The sequence below is a fragment of the Salvia hispanica genome, chromosome 5 (assembly GCF_029641045.1).
Source record: "Salvia hispanica isolate PSC_SH4W2 chromosome 5, Shi_PSC_v1, whole genome shotgun sequence".
Taxonomy (NCBI): domain Eukaryota; kingdom Viridiplantae; phylum Streptophyta; class Magnoliopsida; order Lamiales; family Lamiaceae; genus Salvia; species Salvia hispanica.
In genome coordinates this window covers 9096543-9117882 of record NC_142696.1, presented here as the reverse complement: position 1 = coordinate 9117882, position 21340 = coordinate 9096543, and the positions used below count along the sequence as shown (strand labels likewise).

Genomic DNA, 21340 nt, shown 5'->3' with positions numbered 1-21340 from the left:
CTATCCTGGCCGGCAACACCCTCGTCCACCTCCAATCCATTTTCATAGCTAAATCTGACAACCCCACAATAGCCCGTATAGCCTGAACCAACGGCCTTTACTCTTGGGTTAAAGCATCTCCAAATTGCTGAAGAAAGTGTTTGGAGATCAGATCTAACGCTCAAGGACACGCAGACAAAGGGAGTGCTAATCACATGCTTCAGAGATGGACGACTGCATTTTCCAGGTTGCGGGAGTGGACTGGAGCAGCAAGATCTTGGGATGTGCAGCCCGATGACCATGTGCTCAACAATAAACACAAGTTCCCATTGTGCAACACCCTCGGGGATTTGCTGGTGGTGTCATGGATGATATTGTTTCCGACATTGTGGATCAAGATGTTGGTGCACAACTCACTCTTCTCTTGGAACTTTTCTCATCTTTCAATAAACCTTCTACTACATGCATTTGATATGATTATGGTAGGGGGCTAATATCAATAGTAAATCATAATAGGATCGAATCACATTTCAAATCTTAGCAATAGCTTTTACATAAGCACACAACCTCCTTGCTCTCAATCCTTACCCCATTGTACAGCTTCAATTTTCTATCACGTCCACGGCACCTTCTTCTTCTTCAATGTCGTCTTTCCATTACACGGAAGCACATCATGTTATATTTTTACTGCCTAGAAACATGGTTACCCAATTTAATCAAAAATGTAGCCTGCCCCCTCATCTCAATAAGTACATATTATACAACTTCAGCAAACTGTACGACCATAACATATCGATGCGATGTAGAGATTCTTGGACCACTTCTCCTGTAAACCAAATACAAAGAATAAATGAAAAAGGAAGTTGTAATATTGAGGAGAACTTGAGAGTAAACTCTCATGTAAACCTCCAATTCTTAGATAAAGTTTAGTACCTTTACATGGGTGCTTGGGAATGCAGATGTACGGAGTGTCTCCTGAGTCTCATCCATTATTTTGCGTCTCGGTATGCTAAGTATGAAAGCTGCTTGATCGGCAGTAGCGGCCATGGATGTTATTCTGTACCCACTTTCCCAACGTCGGTGGATTCCTTCACTTGGATAAAGAAAATCAAGCTCAACCACCTGAGAAACCAATCCACCCGATTAGTATTACGTTATGTCCCAAAACAACCAAACAGTAAAACACAATATTTCCAGCCAACTCATATTGGCTTATTGGGGGGAAAATGATTGGCATTGATTATATACAAATAATTCCTCCACAGTAAATGTGCACTTCAAAAGTCCCACACTACCATCAATTTTTTTCAATTCCCATTATCATAAAATACCAAGGAAGGATATCTGAAATAACAATTTAGTATGTGTAAAAATGACAATGCATTTTGTTGTGTTGATGTGAAGAATAAAATGCAGTTAATCTGTAAATGCAAATGGATGATACAAGTGTTCAAAGATTATAGACCCTCATTAAAAATAGAGACTTGGTACTTTTTTTAGCAAAATTTTACAGGTTAGCTTAGTGAAATATGGTGAGATGTTTTTACCTGTTCAGAGTACCCAGAATTTCTGGACATCACAACACCCCAGCGGCTGCCAGCAGTTGTCATAGATGTGACATGGAATCCTTCTTTCCACTTCTTATTGATCCACTTGAAAGGAAAGGATTCACTAACTTTATATGATTGTTGGGTATAAGGTGTTCCTGAAGGACAGACGAGTTAAAAGCAAAAACATCAGTCTTAATATAATGAAGAAGATAGAATCTCTACCTAAGTAGAACATTTAAAGGATAATTTGTTAGCAAGGAAACTTTTAACAATGAAGAAAACACAGAGGGGGTTGGACAGTGAAAAGAAGAGATATAAACGAGACAACAGTTAGATAAGAGTTTACCTTTAGACATAACCACCAGTGAACTTCCATTAGTAGCACCAGCTATAGAACTGATGTAATAGTTTTTTTCCCATTGTTCCATGATCCAATCCTGCACAGAACCAAGAAAATATTATTGCATGGGCATGTACAATCAGCTAGAATGAAGAAAAGAAAACAACGCAAATATAAAACGAAATAATAAGATTATCTCTACCTTATGAAGAAAAACAGCTGAAAGCTCATAGACTTGTGAAGTAAAACCTGTTCCAGCATCCATGATCAAGGCCCACAGACTTGATGCTGAAGCTACACAGCTAATATACAAGCCATCTTCATTACCCTTCTCTACATGCTGACGGAGTCTTGAATCCGCAACATTGTAGTGATATCTACAAGGAAAATCTCACAAAAAATTATAGAGGTTTGCGATAAAAATGTGAACATAATCCAAGTCAAACACACATGTCGGTTCAAATGTTGCATGACGAATACACCATTCACAAAGATAAAATGCAATCAATTCACATTCAGTTATCAGAGTTGTTGAAAATCAATTATCAAAATATTGAGTCAAAATTGGAGGGTAATCCATGCTGAACACTGTAAAGAACAGCAGCATAATCACAAAAATACCGATTTGCATATGTGAAAATGTATATCATACACCAAAATGTAGAGTGCATTGCAAGAGGCAGCAAAATATGTATTTAAAATGCGACAGTAGAAGGAGAAACATATGAAGCTATTACAATAACTGACATAAGACAGCACCAGAAACTACCAAGAAAACCTGAAAAACCACCAATGATAATATACAAATAATTCACATATTAATCCAAGCAAAGTATGAAACTTGAAGGAACTTAGGACTTCAATATCATTTAAAGTTGTGCGAGGAAAAGTAGATAACAACTGGCAGATATCAAAGTACGTTTGCTAGTCCTCACATTTGCAGTACATTTCTAGATAAAGTACAAACTTTTGGAGAAGTAAAAATTGCATGCACAAATTCCTAAATAAATATTCAAAATCAGCAGTTACCTCTGTTTCATTGGGCGTCGTGCATTATACACTGAGATCCACTGAGTCGCAGGACTACCCAGCCGTACTTTCTTCTTTGGTTGTTCATCTTCATCCAAGTTAAGCAACAACCTACCACGCTTTTGCCCAACCTGTGTGAAGGAATACGATAAATATACACAGATACATAGAAACCTCAAAAATGCACATCCATAATGAAAATGCTAAGTTTGTCTCGAGGTAAATTTTTGTGCTAAATGAAACTTAAGTGAGAGTCAACACACTAAACTTGCTCAAACAAACTGGTTTTCATGCTACCTTAAGAGCTCCATCTATCCTTATTGGTCTCAGTGTAGTGCATGGTTCAATCAGACTATCAAATAAGGAAATCAGCTTAGAATAATTTGGCTCCTCATCAAACTTCATATTAGTAACAGCCTCAAGAAACTGTTTAAATGGAGCAGGGCAAAAGCAACACATCAGTTCCGGAGAGGTCGCCATTTTCTTCTTACAGACTAGAAAACTCTTGTTATCACCCTGTCACGTCACCATCAATCATGAAGGAAGGATCAGCCAAATCTGATAAGATAATCATCAAGTTAACTAAGTAAATGTCAATTACCTGATACCCTTGCCATGGCAACCTTCCTTTTATAAGAAATATCAGGGTGTATGCCAACGACTCTAGATCATCCCTCCTACTTCCTGTACGACCCAAGTGTGCATGCACACTTGCATACCTTATGGTGCCCCTGTGGATCGATAACTAAAGTTTATTGCATACCTTGTGGTGCCCCTGTATATAGCAAAAATTTACATAAACTTAACAAACCTAAAGATATCTGGCCTCTGATCATACTCAACATGTTGCCCGGATGATGCATCTTTCCACCTGGAAGCTGCAGCACAGATTGTGTTCAGAATACCAGAAGATATTGTACTGAGAAAGTGTAGCAAGATCACAAATACTAGAGAGAAACAAAAAATGCTGTATCTCCATTCTATGTTTCTTGCTATAACTAATCAATATGAATGTAGCTAAGCCACATGTTAACAGAACAACAGTTATCTTACCCAAACCAAGATCAATAAGATACAGCTTTTTCTCCTCTGCTGTTCCAGGCTGGCCAAGTAAAAAGTTCTCTGGCTTCACGTCTCCATGCACAAATCTAGATTAGCACCAGAAATTGTGGAAATGGATTTAATAGCCGTACACAAGTGAAAGAAGCAATTAAAAAGGAACAACTCCTTTCCTAGGAAGTGGTGATCTGACATTGAAGAAAATATATTCGGCAGTATTTTGAAGGCTTTACCCCTTCATGTGGAGCTTCTCAAGAATTGAGATAGCCTCAACTGCTATGCAAGCTGTCATACTTGGCGACATCCTGTTTCAGGTGCTCATGGTCAATGGCAATGTGAAGCCTAAAAAGAGGAATAAATGGAGCACATGTCAGAGAAAGAGAGAGATGATCTTACGACTGGCCCAAAGAATTCCAAACATCCCAAAGACTAGGCCCAAGTATATCCATGACCTGAAACAATATTCATTAGAAACAAGATAGAAATTATGAAACCTCTTGAAAATATGTAAACCCACCAGAATGTAGAAATCTCCTTGGCGGCCCTTGTAGTGAACCCATGGTACCCCATAGCATCCATTTAGGGAGCTTAACAGAAAAATTACACAGCACTTACGAAAATGAATATCTGAATAAAATAGAGAAAAAAATGGAGAGATATTGAGAACATTCTCAAACTTTGAACTAAGAACTTACTTGTAGACCTGCCATTCATAAGGAGGGCCGTAATTGCAACCCTTGCTATTTCGGTGTTCAAACTTCAACGCTACCTATACAGAGAAATTTTGATTTTATTAGACAGCGCCAAGATCAATTAGGTAAAAACTTTTAGCAATTATTTGTGCCACATGATACCTCGACAGCATCAGGTCCCATTCTTTCACTGCCACCACTTACTCTTCGACCAACATAAACTTGGCCGAATCCACCCTTACCTAATTTTCTTTCCGTCTTATACATTGGTGAGTTGCCAACTTGAACCTGCGCCAAGTAACACTGGACTCACTAACCAGAATAAAATTCAAATTCAAAAGATTATTGAGATGCGATATGAATGGTGACTGCAATCTCAAGAAATTGAAAGAACCCTCAATAATCCCAGAGGAATTGAGAAGAAGAGGTAACCAATTACCCTCTCAGGCACTGGAGTTGAACTTGGTTCTTCTTCAACTCCCATTACTTTATCAGCACTTCCACCGTCCATTGCGATTTCTTTATCTGCCCCACCCTCTACTTTATTACAAGCTGGATCCCTTGCCCCAACACCAGCTTGAGGAAGAATCTCACAAGGTGGCTCTGGTTCTAAATCTATCAACCTAACCCCCCTGCCTCTACCACCAGCAGTCGGCCTTGCGGGTGTTGCTGCAGAAGGACCTTTAGCTACACCAGCTGCATTCCCTCTCCCTCTCCCTCTTCCTCTCCTTCTGGTTCTATTCTGAGCAGGTGAAAGAATATTTTCTTCTTGATTAGCAGGCTGGAGATCACCAAGCCGTTTTGATCTCCTTGCTCCGCTACGCAATTCTGGCATCGTCACCCATGCAAATCAGCTCCTGCTCACTTCTGTGCAGAATCTTCAGTCAACCTTTAGAAGGGGGAAAAGGTAAAGTCTTCAGCCAACAAACCCTCTATCACCGGGGAAATTCCAATTTATAATCACAAAATGTGCAAAATTTCAAAAAGACACCAAATTTTCACAACATTTAACAGTTATATATACGCTCAATAGCCAATAGCCAATAGCCAATGCAACAACAAAAAACAGATAGATAAACAAACCTATAAAAACACTATATCAGTCATCTCACTGTAAGTTCATCGACAATCAAGGAAGATTAAACAGTTCATTTCCATCGAATATAAGCAGTTACAAAAGAGCAACAGATCGTACCTCATAAACAGCAATAACTGGATGATCGGAGATAGAAACAGGGGTTAGAAAGTTCAATTTAATTAAGCGATCAAAACCAGATCTTCAGCGGAACATATTCGTTATACCTAAAAAAGTAATTATCCTTTAAAATTGGGAAAACAGATAAAGATGTATTGTTGAGAATCAGAAGATATAGAGGGTGAGGAGGCGTTGTTGCAAGGTGTGGATATGGAAGAAACTCGAGGTAGAAAAATTAGGGAAAATCGTTGTGTATTGGTATTGTATATTTGTATTGGTGTATACTGTATAGCAGCTCTAGAATCTATGGCTCTACACACATCTACAAACCTTGGTTAGTGTATTCAATTTTGTATTCATCTAATTATCATCTAATTCTATCGTTTGCCATTTCAATGGGGGTATTTATGGAAACAAAATTAAGGCCGTTAGTTAATAAAAAATCTGATGACTTAAATTCGATTTAGTATAATAGTCATGTATTGAAATTTTGAAATTTGTGAATCAAATTGAGGAGGTGGGTGATTAGGGAGACAAGACTAGTTGAGTAATTCATTTTCAATTGATTACAACTAAAATGCTTACCTACCGAGTATTAGAGAAAAAGGATAAATTTATTTTATTAATAAATACCTAGTATAATATTACCAATATAAAAGACGAAATAGAAGAAATTATTAAGCCAGTTCCATACGAGTATGGCTGGCTGTATGAGAGTAATGTCAAGCCATAGATTTTGCCTCTACGAGGCTGACAATTGTTACTATGTCGACCTAATTTTACTTTATCAGAACATGTTTATTTGGATCCTGAGTCGATCATCCTTTTCACTTGCCCATGTTAATTTAGTTGTGATCTAATTTCAGTTGAACTCGCTCAAATTCCCGCTAGTTGGCTAGTTTAATTTTTACAAGTACCTATCTCAAAACTAATACATGGTTGTATGCCAACCTTCTATAGTGTGCAGGGATCAACATCTGCACATCTGCACTTACCATATACTAATCCATAGTATTTTAGGAAGATTGAAATCTATAAATCTTGTTGATAAGTAGAATGCGTACATACGATACAGTTGGATAAAAACAAAACTATGATTTTTAAGAGTAGTGATTTAGAGACATAATGTCTCCAAGCCATAATAACATTGTGACTAATTTACCCTAACATTAAAGTATTAAATAGATATATACCTAATTAAGGAAAATTTAACCAAATTAATTATTCTTATCTAAATGCATATATGTTAATTGGAGATAAACTTAATCATGCAACTAGAGTAATGAATTTAAATTTTTTTCAATCAAAACCATTCTTGTCGTGTAAATTTTTAAAACAATTAATTAAAAAATCAGTAATTTAGATTACCAGTATTAATTAACACACTACATAACTAAATTATTATATTTAATTGTAAAATAATTTGATTACTTAAATAGCATCATATGCTTTTTCAAATAGATTTTACGTTGTGCTATTCTTTCATAACTTATTTTTTTCCTTAAATTTTCTGAAACATTTTGTCAATATAGTAACAATGAAATCATTCATTTAATAGTATATGAAAAAATATGTAAAAAATTAAACATTTATCTTATTCAATTTGGTTTATATAATAAAATAATATACTATTTTTTCATTATCTTTTCAATTTTTTTATTATTTTTTTTTGCTTTAACTAAATTTAATATTTTTTATTTAATTAAGCTAGGGCGTCTAATATTTTAATATAACTATTTAGTTTTAAAATATTAAATAGATGAGTTAAGAAAATACAATTAATTTTTATTCAGATTCAAATCTATCATTTTAAATGTTAAAAATCAAAGAAATTATTAATTTAATACAAAAATAATTGGATGAATCTACTTTTCTCATTTTAGATTATTTTAATATACCACATGTCAACTACTACTAATTGATTAATAATTAAAAGTAATAAGAATCATAAACTCTGCTAATATTATAAGATAGTGCGGAGTATTATTTGTTTAGAGTTAGGAATTCTAATATTTGCAAAAAAAAGAGTAAGGGAATATTAAATATGTAGCTTTAAAATGTTAAATATATAAGTTAAGAACATGCGATTATTTATTGATCACTGTTAAACATAATCTTTCAAAAATTATAAATTAAAGAAATTATAATTTTGTAAAATAAAGAATTAAACTTAAAATCATAAACACTAGACTCAATTAGCATTCGTACACCATGTATCAAATTTAATTTATTGCATGTTATAGTTAAATATTTTAATATATTTAAAATATGAAATAAATGATATAAGAACATATGATTTTATCGAGGTTCAACTATAATGGTCCAAGATTTAAGAATTTAAAAAAATCAAAATAAAAAAATAAAAAATTAGAACTAGAGAATTCTTAAAATCAAAACCATATACTCACTTAATTAGTAGTATTAATATATAATATAGTATTATCAATTTTAATGTGTTGGGTGTTATATTAAAGTGAGCTAAAAAATTTATTATTTTTTAAAGATTATTGTGAATAAAAAGTGATTAAAAGAATAAGTTTATCAATATTGAAGATTATAGTATTATAATTACAAAGTAATTATTTTTTGTCACATGTTATAGTAACTCTAAGTATTTACAGTTCAAAAATATTAGATAACTAATTATTTATATTTTATAGTGCTAATTATTTGTTAAAAATGATTTAAATTCACATTTATAAAGACTAATTCATTAAGAAGTCTGAAATTATTTGTTTGTTGATAAATCTTATTTTATTTGTAGACAAAATGTACACTAAATATATAAAGCTAATAAAATTAATATTTAAAATTTTAAAGAAATATCTTTAAGTAAATGCATTAAAATGGGCATATATAAAAAAAGTTATCAAATCATGTTTTAAACAATTAGATGATTGCAACATGTTATTAAATGCATGCATCATCTATGCATAATCAAAATTTATATCCTTAAATAGGTGTATTTAGTAAACAAATTAATGTTAATGTTTTGGAGACATAATGTCTCCAAGCCATAATGCTTAAAATGGTAAGTATATATTATATCATATTTTTAATTAAATTTATATTTTGTATATGTACTTTATTACCCCTACATTAATTTGTTTACTAAATACACCTATTTAAGGATATAAATTTTGATTATGCATAGATGATGCATGCATTTAATAACATGTTGCAATCATCTAATTGTTTAAAACATGATTTGATAACTTTTTTTATATATGCCCATTTTAATGCATTTACTTAAAGATATTTCTTTAAAATTTTAAATATTAATTTTATTAGCTTTATATATTTAGTGTACATTTTGTCTACAAATAAAATAAGATTTATCAACAAACAAATAATTTCAGACTTCTTAATGAATTAGTCTTTATAAATGTGAATTTAAATCATTTTTAACAAATAATTAGCGCTATAAAATATAAATAATTAGTTATCTAATATTTTTGAACTGTAAATACTTAGAGTTACTATAACATGTGACAAAAAATAATTACTTTGTAATTATAATACTATAATCTTCAATATTGATAAACTTATTCTTTTAATCACTTTTTATTCACAATAATCTTTAAAAAATAATAAATTTTTTAGCTCACTTTAATATAACACCCAACACATTAAAATTTGATAATACTATATTATATATTAATACTACTAATTAAGTGAGTATATGGTTTTGATTTAAAGAATTCTCTAGTTCTAATTTTTTATTTTTTTATTTTGATTTTTTTAAATTCTTAAATCTTGGACCATTATAGTTGAACCTCGATAAAATCATATGTTCTTATATCATTTACTTCATATTTTAAATATATTAAAATATTTAACTATAACATGCAATAAATTAAATTTGATACATGGTGTACGAATGCTAATTGAGTCTAGTGTTTATGATTTTAAGTTTAATTCTTTATTTTACAAAATTATAATTTCTTTAATTTATAATTTTTGAAAGATTATGTTTAACAGTGATCAATAAATAATCGCATGTTCTTAACTTATATATTTAACATTTTAAAGCTACATATTTAATATTCCCTCACTCTTTTTTTTGCAAATATTAGAATTCCTAACTCTAAACAAATAATACTCCGCACTATCTTATAATATTAACAGAGTTTATGATTCTTATTACTTTTAATTATTAATCAATTAGTAGTAGTTGACATGTGGTATATTAAAATAATCTAAAATGAGAAAAGTAGATTCATCCAATTATTTTTGTATTAAATTAATAATTTCTTTGATTTTTAACATTTAAAACGATAGATTTGAATCTGAATAAAAATTAATTGTATTTTCTTAACTCATCTATTTAATATTTCAAAACTAAATAGTTATATTAAAATATTAGACGCCCTAGCTTAATTAAATAAAAAATATTAAATTTAGTTAAAGCAAAGAAAAATAACAAAAAAATTGAAAAGATAATGAAAAAATAGTATATTATTTTATTATATAAACCAAATTGAATAAGATAAATGTTTAATTTTTTACATATTTTTTCATATACTATTAAATGAATGATTTCATTGTTACTATATTGACAAAATGTTTCAGAAAATTTAAGGAAAAAAATAAGTTATGAAAGAATAGCACAACGTAAAATCTATTTGAAAAAGCATATGATGCTATTTAAGTAATCAAATTATTTTACAATTAAATATAATAATTTAGTTATGTAGTGTGTTAATTAATACTGGTAATCTAAATTACTGATTTTTTAATTAATTGTTTTAAAAATTTACACGACAAGAATGGTTTTGATTGAAAAAAATTTAAATTCATTACTCTAGTTGCATGATTAAGTTTATCTCCAATTAACATATATGCATTTAGATAAGAATAATTAATTTGGTTAAATTTTCCTTAATTAGGTATATATCTATTTAATACTTTAATGTTAGGGTAAATTAGTCACAATGTTATTATGGCTTAGAGACATTATGTCTCTAAATCACTACTCCTAATTTTATACGATACAGTTGGATAAAAACAAAACTATGATTTTTAATATCCATGTTATTAAAGATTATGAGACTAACTAATTTTGTAATGTCCCCGGAATTCCCTTATTTGTCTGATTATTTCTATCAGTTTTCGCTCTTTTATTATTAGTTGCTTAATTTTTTTTATTAGTTTCTTATTTGTTTAAACATAGTTAATAATCAAAACCATGTGTTTCCAGAAAGTAAATAACGCTCATTTAATTATAAGACATTTTGTAATATTATTCTTCACGTGCAATATCTCGATAGTGATCTTTAGCAATACTATTTTTACACTGTACAGTTGCAGTTAGTTATAGTGCTAGAAAAAAATGCATCAATATGCATAAGAGAAATACATGCAAAGAAAATAATGTGTTAGTTCAATTCCTAGCAGAGAAGATAGAATTCGATCCAGTAACGAAGCCAGAATTTTACGATAGGGGGCCCCAAGTCACTATTAATAATTATAGGGTCGATGTATGTGACCACCCAAAAGCTTGAAATGAAGTAATATTTAATAATTTCAATTTTTATGTAAGTTTAATATAGATAGAAACAATTTTTAATTATGAAGGGACAAAGATTTAAAATTCATGTAATTAATAGTGTAAAAGAGAACAGAGAGAAAAACTAATACAATTGGATTATACACATTATATTGTATAAGTGGAAAGAAAAGAGAAAAAAATATGAAGCATAAAAGAGAGAATAGAAATATGTCGCCACTGGGGGTAACTTGTGGCATTTAGGTCACTAGCACCATCTCCAACCAACTGAGCTACAAATGTTACATATTTTTTTTTTTTAATATATACTCTCCCCGTTCCATAGTAATAGAGGCATTTCATTTTGCGCACTCATTTTGAAAAAATAATTATAAATAGTTAAAGTAGAGAAAAAGTAAAATAAGAGAGAGAATAATATAGAGAAGAGTCTTATCTATAATATTCTCTCTCTTACTTTACTTTTTCTCCACTTTAACTATTTATAATTATTTTTTCAAAACGAGTGAGCAAAATAAAATGTCTCTATTACTATAGAACGGAGGGAGTAATATATAGTCAATAAATAAATTGATGGGGAGACCATGGCGGCCCTGCCCCAACATAGTTTCGCCACTAATTAGATCCATTACTATAGGGGAATGATCAATTGCTAACTCATCATTTAATTGCTAACTACAACTAATTTAAGGCCATAGGATTTTGGAAAATGTATGGCCTACAATTTGCCACGTGTAATTTTGATTTTTATTAATTAAATCGAAAAAGATAAAAAAAAAAACTCCAAATTAAGGTTTTAGATGAAAAATGTCAATATAGTGTTTCGAAAATATCAACACAATGCTTATATTGACATTCTACATGTATTATATTGACATATTTTATATAGTATATTGACATATTTTATATAGTATATTAAAATTTCTGCTGTACGAAAAAATTAAATATTTTCAAAAAAAATTTTCAAATTTTGACGTCAGAACATATGCATGTAGTATATCGTTGGAATCCTTACAAAATTATCTTTAATTTGATATATGTTATATGAATTTAAAGTTTTGGGATTTCTTTTAAAAGTTAGTTATAACTAATTTTGTAGTTAATTGACATTAATACCCCTATTGATATTTTTTGGAATTAATCATATGGCCTTATTGACGTTTTTTGTTGATCGTATTGACATTTCAGAGTTGATGATCTAGGCCTTTTATTTGAATATCTAATTACTATTAGTAATTAAGTATTGAGTTAGCAATATAACACTCCTCTTTCTCTATATATCCTCTTTCTCTATATATATAGGGGAGTAGGGAATAAAATTTCATACAATTCATAGCTCTCCAGAATTTTCCATGATGTGATATTCTCTCTCCTAGATTTAGAGCTTTGATATTTTGTCGTCAATGCAATTTTCTAATCTTGAGTACTAGCAATTAGCTAGAAGATTCGAGATAGAATCCAAATGGAGTAATAGAAGTAGCTAATAGTCTATAAAAAGAAGATTGACAATAAAAGGTAATCCCTCGGCCTGAAAAGTATTAACATTTGATTATGCACGAGTTTTAATATATAATTAAAAAAATAAGATAGAGATCTAAAGATTTTTTTTTTAAAATATTATAATTAGTGGAGAATGAGTGTCATTTCATTAAAGAGAAAGAAGTATCCAAAAATAGAAAATTTATACTTTTTAGAGACAGACTAAAAAGGAAATAGATCAAACTTTTTAAAGACGAAGGGAGCAGTAATCTGTAATCCGTAACAACGTGCTTGGGATTTTTTTTATTTGATATATGTAAAATTGCATTCAAGAAATTTCTCTATTTGACATTAATTACGTGAAATTAATTCAAGACATTTCAAAAATCATCTTATGATAAAAAATAAGAATCTTTGGTAATCAACAATAGCTACACACTTACTTGTTTTTATCCATGTTTTAATAATATATCTTTGCTATATCAATTTTTTTCTCTATTTGACATTGACTCTACAAAGAACAAGACTCAAACTTAAAATGGACTCAATGACAGTGGTTAGTAATGTCAATCATACCAGCTACTCTTATTGCAAGTTAATCAGGTGTGGCTAATCGAGCTTAAATTTTACCGTGTCGGAACACAAACCTTTTGGTTAACTTTGCGTCTTTTCGTTTGCTCATCTATGGCTGTCTGTAGTTAGAGACATATGCCCTTCGTCCAATATGTATCTCACATAGTCACATTAGTCTTACACAGGTTTTAAGAAATACTCCGATCCCTTCCTCCCCCAAAGATTCTCTCATTTTACCATTTTTTGTTTGTCCCATAAAGTTTGTCCCACTTGAAATCTTACTAAAAATAGATATTAAACACACCATCAATTTCCTCAATGTGGGACCCTTATTCCACTACACACTTTTATTTAATACAAAGTCAAACAATTTCTTAAAAATCCGCGCTGGATCAAGTTGGGACAAACTTTGGAAAACGGAGGAAGTATAATAGAAAATGGGTTTTAAAAGTTATTACTAGAATTTAGTCCTACGTTTATATACTATTAGTTTTTTAATAAAATGTGAGTGAAAATGAGTTAGTGGAATGTAAGTTCCGTCACCAAAAATGGTAAAAATAAATTGGGACAGTTAATATGAAACGGACCAAAATGAAAAACTGTTTGCACATAATAGGACGGAGGACGGAGGGAGTAAGTTTTGTAAATGCATATGTTATGTATACTCTATTTTTAACACACTGAATATTTTCATATACATTGATACTCACTATTTACTATTTACAAACATATCGATATATACCCATCGAATTACAAATGGAGACACCAAGAACTATCTACCTACTAACATTTTTATCCCAACAAGACAACAGACCTATCTCAAGCACATTGTGGCTGAGATTATTCCCTATAACATATTAATCGTTAAACTGAACATGGTAATTAATATAGATAATTTTAAATTTAATAATAGTCACAGTAGAGTTTAGTTAATTGATTCATTTCTTAGAGTTGATGGTGCGGTCGACTTTGGCCGCCCCTTCCTTGACGGCGGCTTTAGCCGACTCGGCGGAGGCGTCGGCCTTTCCCACCACCGTGTCCTTCACCTTCTGAGTGGTGTCTTTGACGGTGCCCCACGCGCTTTCCGCTGTCTGTTGCACTTTTCCGGCAGCCTCCTGTGCCACGTCCTTCACTTTGCTCGCCGCATCTTGGGCCGTCCCTGAAATCTTTCCCGCGACATTGCCCGCCTTTTGACCCGCCTGTTCATTATCTAATCATATGAGATAGTGAAATAAACATGAATGTAAAGGCTGCGCTAAGCTAGACTCCGAGTCAAATTGAAAAATGTCAATAACAAATGAGATTTATTTTTTATGCATGTTATAAAATTGAAAATGTTAATAACAATTTTATAATATATTAAAATCAAACTAAATATATAAAATAAAACAAACTAGAACGATGCTCATATAAAATATGTAGCATATGCATACCTGGTCTGCAGCTGCAAAAGCCTCTTTCTTAATGTCATCGGCACCCTTCTTAGCAGCGTCGACGCCCTTCTTTGCAGCGTCGCAACCTTGATTGGCCGCGTCATCAAATTTAGACTTCGCACCGTAACATCTTCTCGCCTTATAAAACAACAAATATTTATTCGATTCCATAATTAATTCTACAATCATTAATTCAAATTTACACAATTAAATTGTATTTGTGGATTTTAATGGAGGTATGAATGATTATCAATTCACCTGAGGAGCAAAAACAGAAGTGTTAGGCCTGCGAAAGATGATGTCCAGTTTCTTGGTGGATTGGAGCCTTGTGAGAGAGTTAGCGAATGCCATGCTTGCCATTTCCGTTGTGCTTTTTGTGTATTTTTTTCTATTCAATAACAAATTATAAGTTTGTTAGCAATTTTGGAGAGGGAGATGTATTTATAATGGAAATGTTAAAAATAGTAGTAATATTTTTGGTTACAACATGGTGGACCTCCTTCGAAATGGGTTGACAAAACTCTTTTTGTGGTAGAAGCGGTTGACCAAGTATTGGCGTCATACTAATTTTTTTGTGTATATTAACATTAATTTGCATAATTGTGAGTTAATTTAGGTGTATACTTGTGGTATTTGATTTTGTGGTAAAACATACGCATATTGACTAGGACCTAGGCGGTGTATGCTCACTCACTTATTCACTATCTAGACAAAACATAAGTATATAGCAAAATAGTGGAGTGTTATATTGCTAACTCAATACTTAATTGCTAACTATAACTAAATAATAGTCATTAGATATTCAAATTAAAAGCCTAGATCATCAACCCTGAAATGTCAATACGATAAAAAAAAACATCAATAAGGTCATAGAATTAATTTCAAAAAATATCAATAGGGGTATTAATGTCAATTAACTACAAAATTAGTTATAACTAACTTTTAAAAGAAATTCCAAAACTTTAAATTCATATAACATATATCAAATTAAAGATAATTAAGAATTCCAACGATATCCTACATGCATATGTTCCAACGTCAAAATTTGAAAAAAATTTCAAAATTTTTTAAATAACATACTATATAAAATATGTCAATATAATACATGTAGAATGTCAATATAAGCAATGAGTTAACATTCTTAAAGCATTGTGTTGACATTCTCAAAGCATTGTGTTGATATTCTCGGAACACTATATTGACATTTTCATCCATAACCCTAATTTGGAGTTTTTTTTTTATCTTTTCTGATTTTATTAATAAAAGCGAAAATTACACGTGGCAAATTGTAGACCACACGTTTTCTAAAACCCTATGACCTTAAATTAGTTGTAGTTAGCAATTAAATGATGAGTTAGCCATTGATAACTTTCCTAGCAAAATATAAGCATTTCCTCAATCTTAATCTACAATTTACAAGTTCTTGATGCAAATTGGATATCATTGAAGCATTAATTTTAACAAATAACTCGTTCATAGATTTTACTTGGACGATAATCCTCTAGTTTAATAGGCTAAGTCTCCAAAGTCCAAACTATTTTTTTCCATTTCACACTAGAATTTAATATAATTCAATGGCTTGATATAATCATACTTATATTCCATCCAATTTTACTCACATATGATTCCAAATAAAAATATAGTTATAAGAAATAAATTAATATTTAAATAATCTTTTGATTATATATCCATCTATCTAATGATGGGATTGTGTCATATAAGAGCCTCTATAAATTTAATCTGTCAATTCAGTACGTATATTTTTTAGTGCAAAAATATCTGAAAACTCAAATGTATTAAATGTTACATGCATGCAATTTGAGAATTTGATTGAAATCAAATTACTCCATTCATCCATTAAAATATTCACTTACACATGGGTTGACGACATGAGTTTGAGAAATTGATAAAGTAAAAGAGAGATAGATAAAAAATAAATAAAATATGAGAAAGAAAAAGGAAAAATAGAAAAAGATAGTGTTAATAATTTGAGAGAAATTTTATATTTTAAGAAGAGACTATTTTTTGTAAAAAGTAAAACTATTTTTTATAGACAAGTGGGTATATTATTATATCAACAATCAACATACGAAATCAAAGTTGTTAAAAACAACACATAAGAAAAGTGGCATAGAAAATTTGTAAAGTACTCCTAATAATATACAACCAACTTAAATCAAAAAATTATACAAAGAAAAAGGATTTAACATAGTAGTATAATCTAAGTCTATATAAACCACAATCAATCAAAAATTCACCTTAGACATCTGTGTTTTAATCAGAATTTTTTTTTTCATCATTATTAGCAAGTTTTCATAAAATCTCCAACAAGCGTGCGCCTAGGGTCAGTTTAGACCCTTTCGACCCAAATCCGATCATGCTTTTGACCTGTATATGACCCCAAATATAAAAATGAAAAAAAACCGACAATGAGATAACCCTTTTCTTGTGATCCTCGTCTTGCTATCGTTGCCACCTCGCGCAAGCGCTGCTCTTCTTGACCCTTCCACGGCCTCATGTCGTGTCTTTGTCTCTATGCGATTGGGTTTCGTGAGAATGAGAACCCAAGCCACATACACAATTCTGAGATATTATCGGCTTCGAGCCTCCTCCAAAACCTAGGGTTAAACCTGACAGACTTACAATTTCATCAATTAGGCAATCTTTTAAAGCCTAAGTTACTCATAGTCTTGGAACCGAATAAGACTAGTAAATTATTATTCCAAATTTCAAACTTAATGATTTATTATTCAATTTTGAAAAATACGAGACCAACTAAAATTTGATCAAATACATAATTTATTTGACATTTAACAGCTACAGCAAGAATGTAAACTAAAGACAACGCAGTTATTGTTCGTGGAAGTAAATCAGCTCTTTGTTAAATAATGGAAAACAGATGAAAATCATTGCGCAATTGATTGTAAACATATTTAGTTTCCAAAAATAACTTCAAAGAGCAACAGTCGATAATAAACTTGCAAACTCAACAAGCGATACACATCTACTCCCCAACTCAACATATTCATCTCATCACATATATAGCCCCTCTGGAACACCCTCTTTCTTCTTGAACATGACCTTGTCCTTCGCCTTCTTGAAATCCGCATGCGTCACCTGAGAAATGTATACACGCATTAATAAATACATGTCAAAACATACCAGACCTCATGCATCAGTAGCCTTCAATTACAGACTCACTGAAGGTAAGCGTTGACCCCGAGAAAACATCTATTACTAATATTAACAGCTCTCACCGTGCAATCTACTAGTCCATTCGCTATATAAATTATCTATATGCTGAAATTTAATTTTATGCATGGGTTTCCTTCCCCTCATCCCTGACCCCTATGCTTTCAGCAGAACCCTAAAAAGTGGTGACAGGTTTGAAGAGTTACCTTCATGCGACGCTCTCTCAAGGCAAGCAAACCTGCTTCGGTGCATATGGCCTTGATATCAGCTCCGGAAAACTCATCTTTCGTCATAACAAACTCTTCCAGGTTCACATCATCAGCTAATGTCATCCTTGATGTGTGAATCTACAAGGAAAGTTATATTACGTGAACTCAAAAAAAATTAGTTTAAACAACAAAGCATCCCGTCATTACCTGGAAAATCCGTCTTCTGGTCTTGATATCTGGTAGAGGAAATTCAATCTTTCTATCTATTCTACCTGGCCTAAGCAAGGCAGGGTCAAGACTTTCAATTTTATTCGTTGCAAGAATCACTTTCACATCTCCTCTTGAATCAAAACCATCTAGCTGGTTCAGCAATTCCAACATGGTCCTCTGAATTTCACGTTCACCACCTGAGTGGGCATCATACCTGTGACCAGAATTCTCCAATAAGTACCAGCTTTACCTATTTTAAAGGAATAAATATAGAAATTACCTTTTTGTACCAACAGCATCAATTTCATCAATGAAGACAATTGAGGGAGATAGGTCATCAGCAACTCTAAATAGTTCTCTCACCAACTTAGGGCCATCTCCTAGATACTTTTGAATTAATTCACTTCCAACAACACGCAAGAAAGTTGCTGAAGTAGAATTTGCCACAGCCTGAAGGTTTAATGAAAAATAGAGGTTCATTAATTAAGGCCAAAGTAAGTGTTAATGAACTTGTACTATGAAGACACAAATCCTCCCGAGATGTCTATTACTCATTAGAAATGTAAATACTACTTCCAGATAGTTTCCAATACCAATGGTGCTTTGTATCTTTCAGTTCAGTAGATTGAGCCCTTATAGCAACCAAACGAAAAAAATGAATAAGAATGTTCAGCTTTGGAGCGAGCATTAGCCAAATGCAAGGTCCACTCACTATCACTATTAAAGCTAATTTTTCCTTTAGTGCCTCATAGTACTCATTTTTCTCACTTCTTTTGTTTCTCTCATAAATTCAGGCAAACAAAATATAACATGTCCACTGGCAAATAAACAAGACATGTTGAAAAAACTATGTAATAATTTACAACATTACCAATTGCGAGAAAAAATAATATATGATCTTGACATTTTAGATACAATGAACCAAAAACAAAAGGACACACCTTTGCGAGTAATGTTTTTCCAGTTCCAGGCTCTCCGTAGAGTATAACACCCTTGGGAGGTTTAATACCAATATCTTCATATAGCTCAGGGTGAGTTAATGGAAGCTCAACTGCCTCTTTGATCTCCTGGATCTGGGCATCCAGTCCACCAATATCAGCATATGACTCCAAAGGAGCCTTCTCAACCTTCATCACAGATACCATGGGATCAACATCATCTTGAAGCAGTCCAACGACAGAAAGAACCTGCAACAAAGGAGATTTTCTAATTTAAAAACCCATCCAAGTCCAGGAAGCTATTTCTCTATACAGATCTCTTTACAGCTCTTGCTTTGGTGAAACTTATTTTGTTTAACTCTCTTTTTCTGGTTAGTTAGACACGACAAATGGAATGTATCTAACCACCACAAAACATCATCGCCTGACCGAATCTAGAAAGCCTACTTACTCTACATTCACAAGATAACGTTTCTCAAATCGGTGTGCATCGAAGAAGCATCTAAAGAAATCGTTCTAGCTGACATTGTACATAGATAATTATTCAATTAGCAATGAAAAAAAGTAGCATTCCAATTTACTATCCATAGCAAACTACAACTCCACTCTCAGATGCAATTATAGAGAATCAATCGCAATTATTAGACGCATTATCTTCTCCAACTATATAGGGAAAACACGCAAACAAACGCATACAAACTGTTCAAAACCCTAACAAACTGCAAAACTCTAATTACAAAAGCAATCATATTCATATATACCTTATTGTGCATCAGAATGGCACATCCCGGCTCCAGCTGATCCTTATCGACGAACGACAATATCCCGACGTAATACTCAGGTCCAACAGACGACGAAACGATGGCGTGGTTCTCATCAATCAGCTCCTCCAAATTCCCGACGCTCATCGGCGTGCCGCGCAGGTCGTCGACCTTGGAGCGATCCTCCTCCGTCTTCTCCTCCTGTGGCTTTAGGCGTTCCTGATTGGCTACAAACTCCTCCTCCATCAGCAGATAGTCCTTGATTCTGTCGAGCTTGAGGAGGCGCAGCTTGCACTTGGTCAGAGGCGTCACCACAGGGATCCGTGCAGCCGCCTCCGGGCCCTTCTGCTTGCGCTGCTTGCGCCCGACGCGAGCCGGTGGCGCCGCCGGCTCGAATTTTTTATCCTTCTTGTCGCCGTCGTTCTTGCGGTCGCCGGGGAGCTGGCGATTGAGGCCTCCGGGAGTACCTTGACCCATGATTGGAAGGCGAAATTAGGGATTTTGGAAAATGCAGAGAAAGTTGTCTTAGCATTCAAGAAATGAATGTAGAGAAAAAGGATAAGGGCAGGGTATGTGGGTCGGGCTTTTCCGATACCTGACCCAGCCCATATAACATCTTAGTTAAAAATATACTCCTAATGTTTAAATAACTATTTTAATAAAATTATACTCCATAGAATATTTTTTTTGGTAATCCATGCCCAAGGAAGACGAAAACTAACGAAAGTAAGAAACACTTATTCTATCATAAAGCAACCAACTACTCAAATTCCTCGGTGGATCCTCTAGAACATGGACTCCACTAGAAAAACTATAAGCAAAATGAGACAAAATCAGCAGTAAAATTATCTTTTCTGTACACATGTTGAATCACAACAAAATCAAAATCTTTAAGCATGTCGCGCACCTTCAATACCAAAGGCCGTTGTGATTGAGATATCAAAATGACCCATAATCATCGACACACCAACAAAACTATCACTCTTTACCTCTAGTTTACGACATCCTCTCTCCTTGGCCAATTGTAGCCCATAAAATAAACACCAAACCTCTGCAATCAAAATAGAGCAGTTTCCAATGCTAGCCACGAAACAATATCGCCATCTTCCTAGGGAATCACGAAAGAGACCACCCCAAAAGCTCGTCATGTCCCCTCTTCTAGAGACGCATCTGTATTTAACTTTAAGGTATCCAT

General features: G+C 32.4%; 3 protein-coding genes across 4 annotated transcripts; all 3 read right to left on the bottom strand.

The window, feature by feature from the left end:
* Positions 1-479: 479 nt before the first annotated feature.
* LOC125187955 (casein kinase 1-like protein HD16) lies at positions 480-6172 on the bottom strand. 2 transcript variants are annotated; one of them, XM_048084642.2, is made up of 17 exons: positions 5845-6172; positions 5089-5538; positions 4812-4937; positions 4653-4726; positions 4475-4544; positions 4354-4409; positions 4191-4262; positions 3952-4046; positions 3710-3776; positions 3500-3629; positions 3196-3414; positions 2899-3029; positions 2072-2246; positions 1876-1966; positions 1527-1684; positions 919-1101; positions 480-805 (listed from the first exon to the last, which is right to left on the bottom strand). In XM_048084642.2, the coding sequence occupies exons 2-17, from the start codon at positions 5482-5484 to the stop codon at positions 746-748; spliced, it is 2103 nt and encodes a 700-aa protein (XP_047940599.1). In that variant the 5' UTR covers positions 5485-5538; positions 5845-6172; the 3' UTR covers positions 480-745. The 2 variants fall into 2 exon arrangements, with proteins under 2 accessions (XP_047940599.1, XP_047940598.1); XM_048084641.2 differs by having other exon boundaries at positions 913-1101; positions 5845-6171.
* A 7864-nt stretch (positions 6173-14036) lies between these two features.
* LOC125186748 (Late embryogenesis abundant protein (LEA) family protein) lies at positions 14037-15229 on the bottom strand. Its single transcript, XM_048083194.2, has 3 exons — positions 15094-15229; positions 14836-14973; positions 14037-14601 (listed from the first exon to the last, which is right to left on the bottom strand). The coding sequence occupies exons 1-3, from the start codon at positions 15193-15195 to the stop codon at positions 14341-14343; spliced, it is 501 nt and encodes a 166-aa protein (XP_047939151.1). The 5' UTR covers positions 15196-15229; the 3' UTR covers positions 14037-14340.
* A 2483-nt stretch (positions 15230-17712) lies between these two features.
* On the bottom strand, positions 17713-20673 carry LOC125188992 (26S proteasome regulatory subunit 4 homolog A). The gene is made up of 6 exons (XM_048086142.2): positions 20146-20673; positions 19388-19633; positions 18727-18896; positions 18444-18660; positions 18234-18374; positions 17713-17952 (listed from the first exon to the last, which is right to left on the bottom strand). Exons 1-6 carry the CDS (start codon positions 20620-20622, stop codon positions 17869-17871), a joined length of 1335 nt encoding a protein of 444 aa, XP_047942099.1. The 5' UTR covers positions 20623-20673; the 3' UTR covers positions 17713-17868.
* Between the last annotated feature and the right edge of the window lie 667 nt (positions 20674-21340).

What these genes read in the sequence shown, in the direction of transcription:
- LOC125187955 (XM_048084641.2), bottom strand. Translation starts at nt 5,484, where the DNA reads ATGCCAGAATTGCGTAGCGGAGCAAGGAGATCAAAACGGCTTGGTGAT. An exon ending in CAGAGGCCAGATATCTTTAG is followed by an intron (nt 3,630 to 3,709) that starts GTTTGTTAAGTT and finishes ATCGATCCACAG; the next exon opens with GGGCACCATAAGGTATGCAA. An exon ending in CGACGCCCAATGAAACAGAG is followed by an intron (nt 2,247 to 2,898) that starts GTAACTGCTGAT and finishes TTTTCCTTGTAG; the next exon opens with ATATCACTACAATGTTGCGG.
- LOC125186748 (XM_048083194.2), bottom strand. Translation starts at nt 15,195, where the DNA reads ATGGCAAGCATGGCATTCGCTAACTCTCTCACAAGGCTCCAATCCACC. An exon ending in CTTCTGTTTTTGCTCCTCAG is followed by an intron (nt 14,974 to 15,093) that starts GTGAATTGATAA and finishes TTGTTTTATAAG; the next exon opens with GCGAGAAGATGTTACGGTGC. An exon ending in CTTTTGCAGCTGCAGACCAG is followed by an intron (nt 14,602 to 14,835) that starts GTATGCATATGC and finishes GATAATGAACAG; the next exon opens with GCGGGTCAAAAGGCGGGCAA.
- LOC125188992 (XM_048086142.2), bottom strand. Translation starts at nt 20,622, where the DNA reads ATGGGTCAAGGTACTCCCGGAGGCCTCAATCGCCAGCTCCCCGGCGAC. An exon ending in GATGCTGTTGGTACAAAAAG is followed by an intron (nt 18,661 to 18,726) that starts GTAATTTCTATA and finishes TTCTGGTCACAG; the next exon opens with GTATGATGCCCACTCAGGTG. An exon ending in TGAGAGAGCGTCGCATGAAG is followed by an intron (nt 17,953 to 18,233) that starts GTAACTCTTCAA and finishes TACATTTCTCAG; the next exon opens with GTGACGCATGCGGATTTCAA.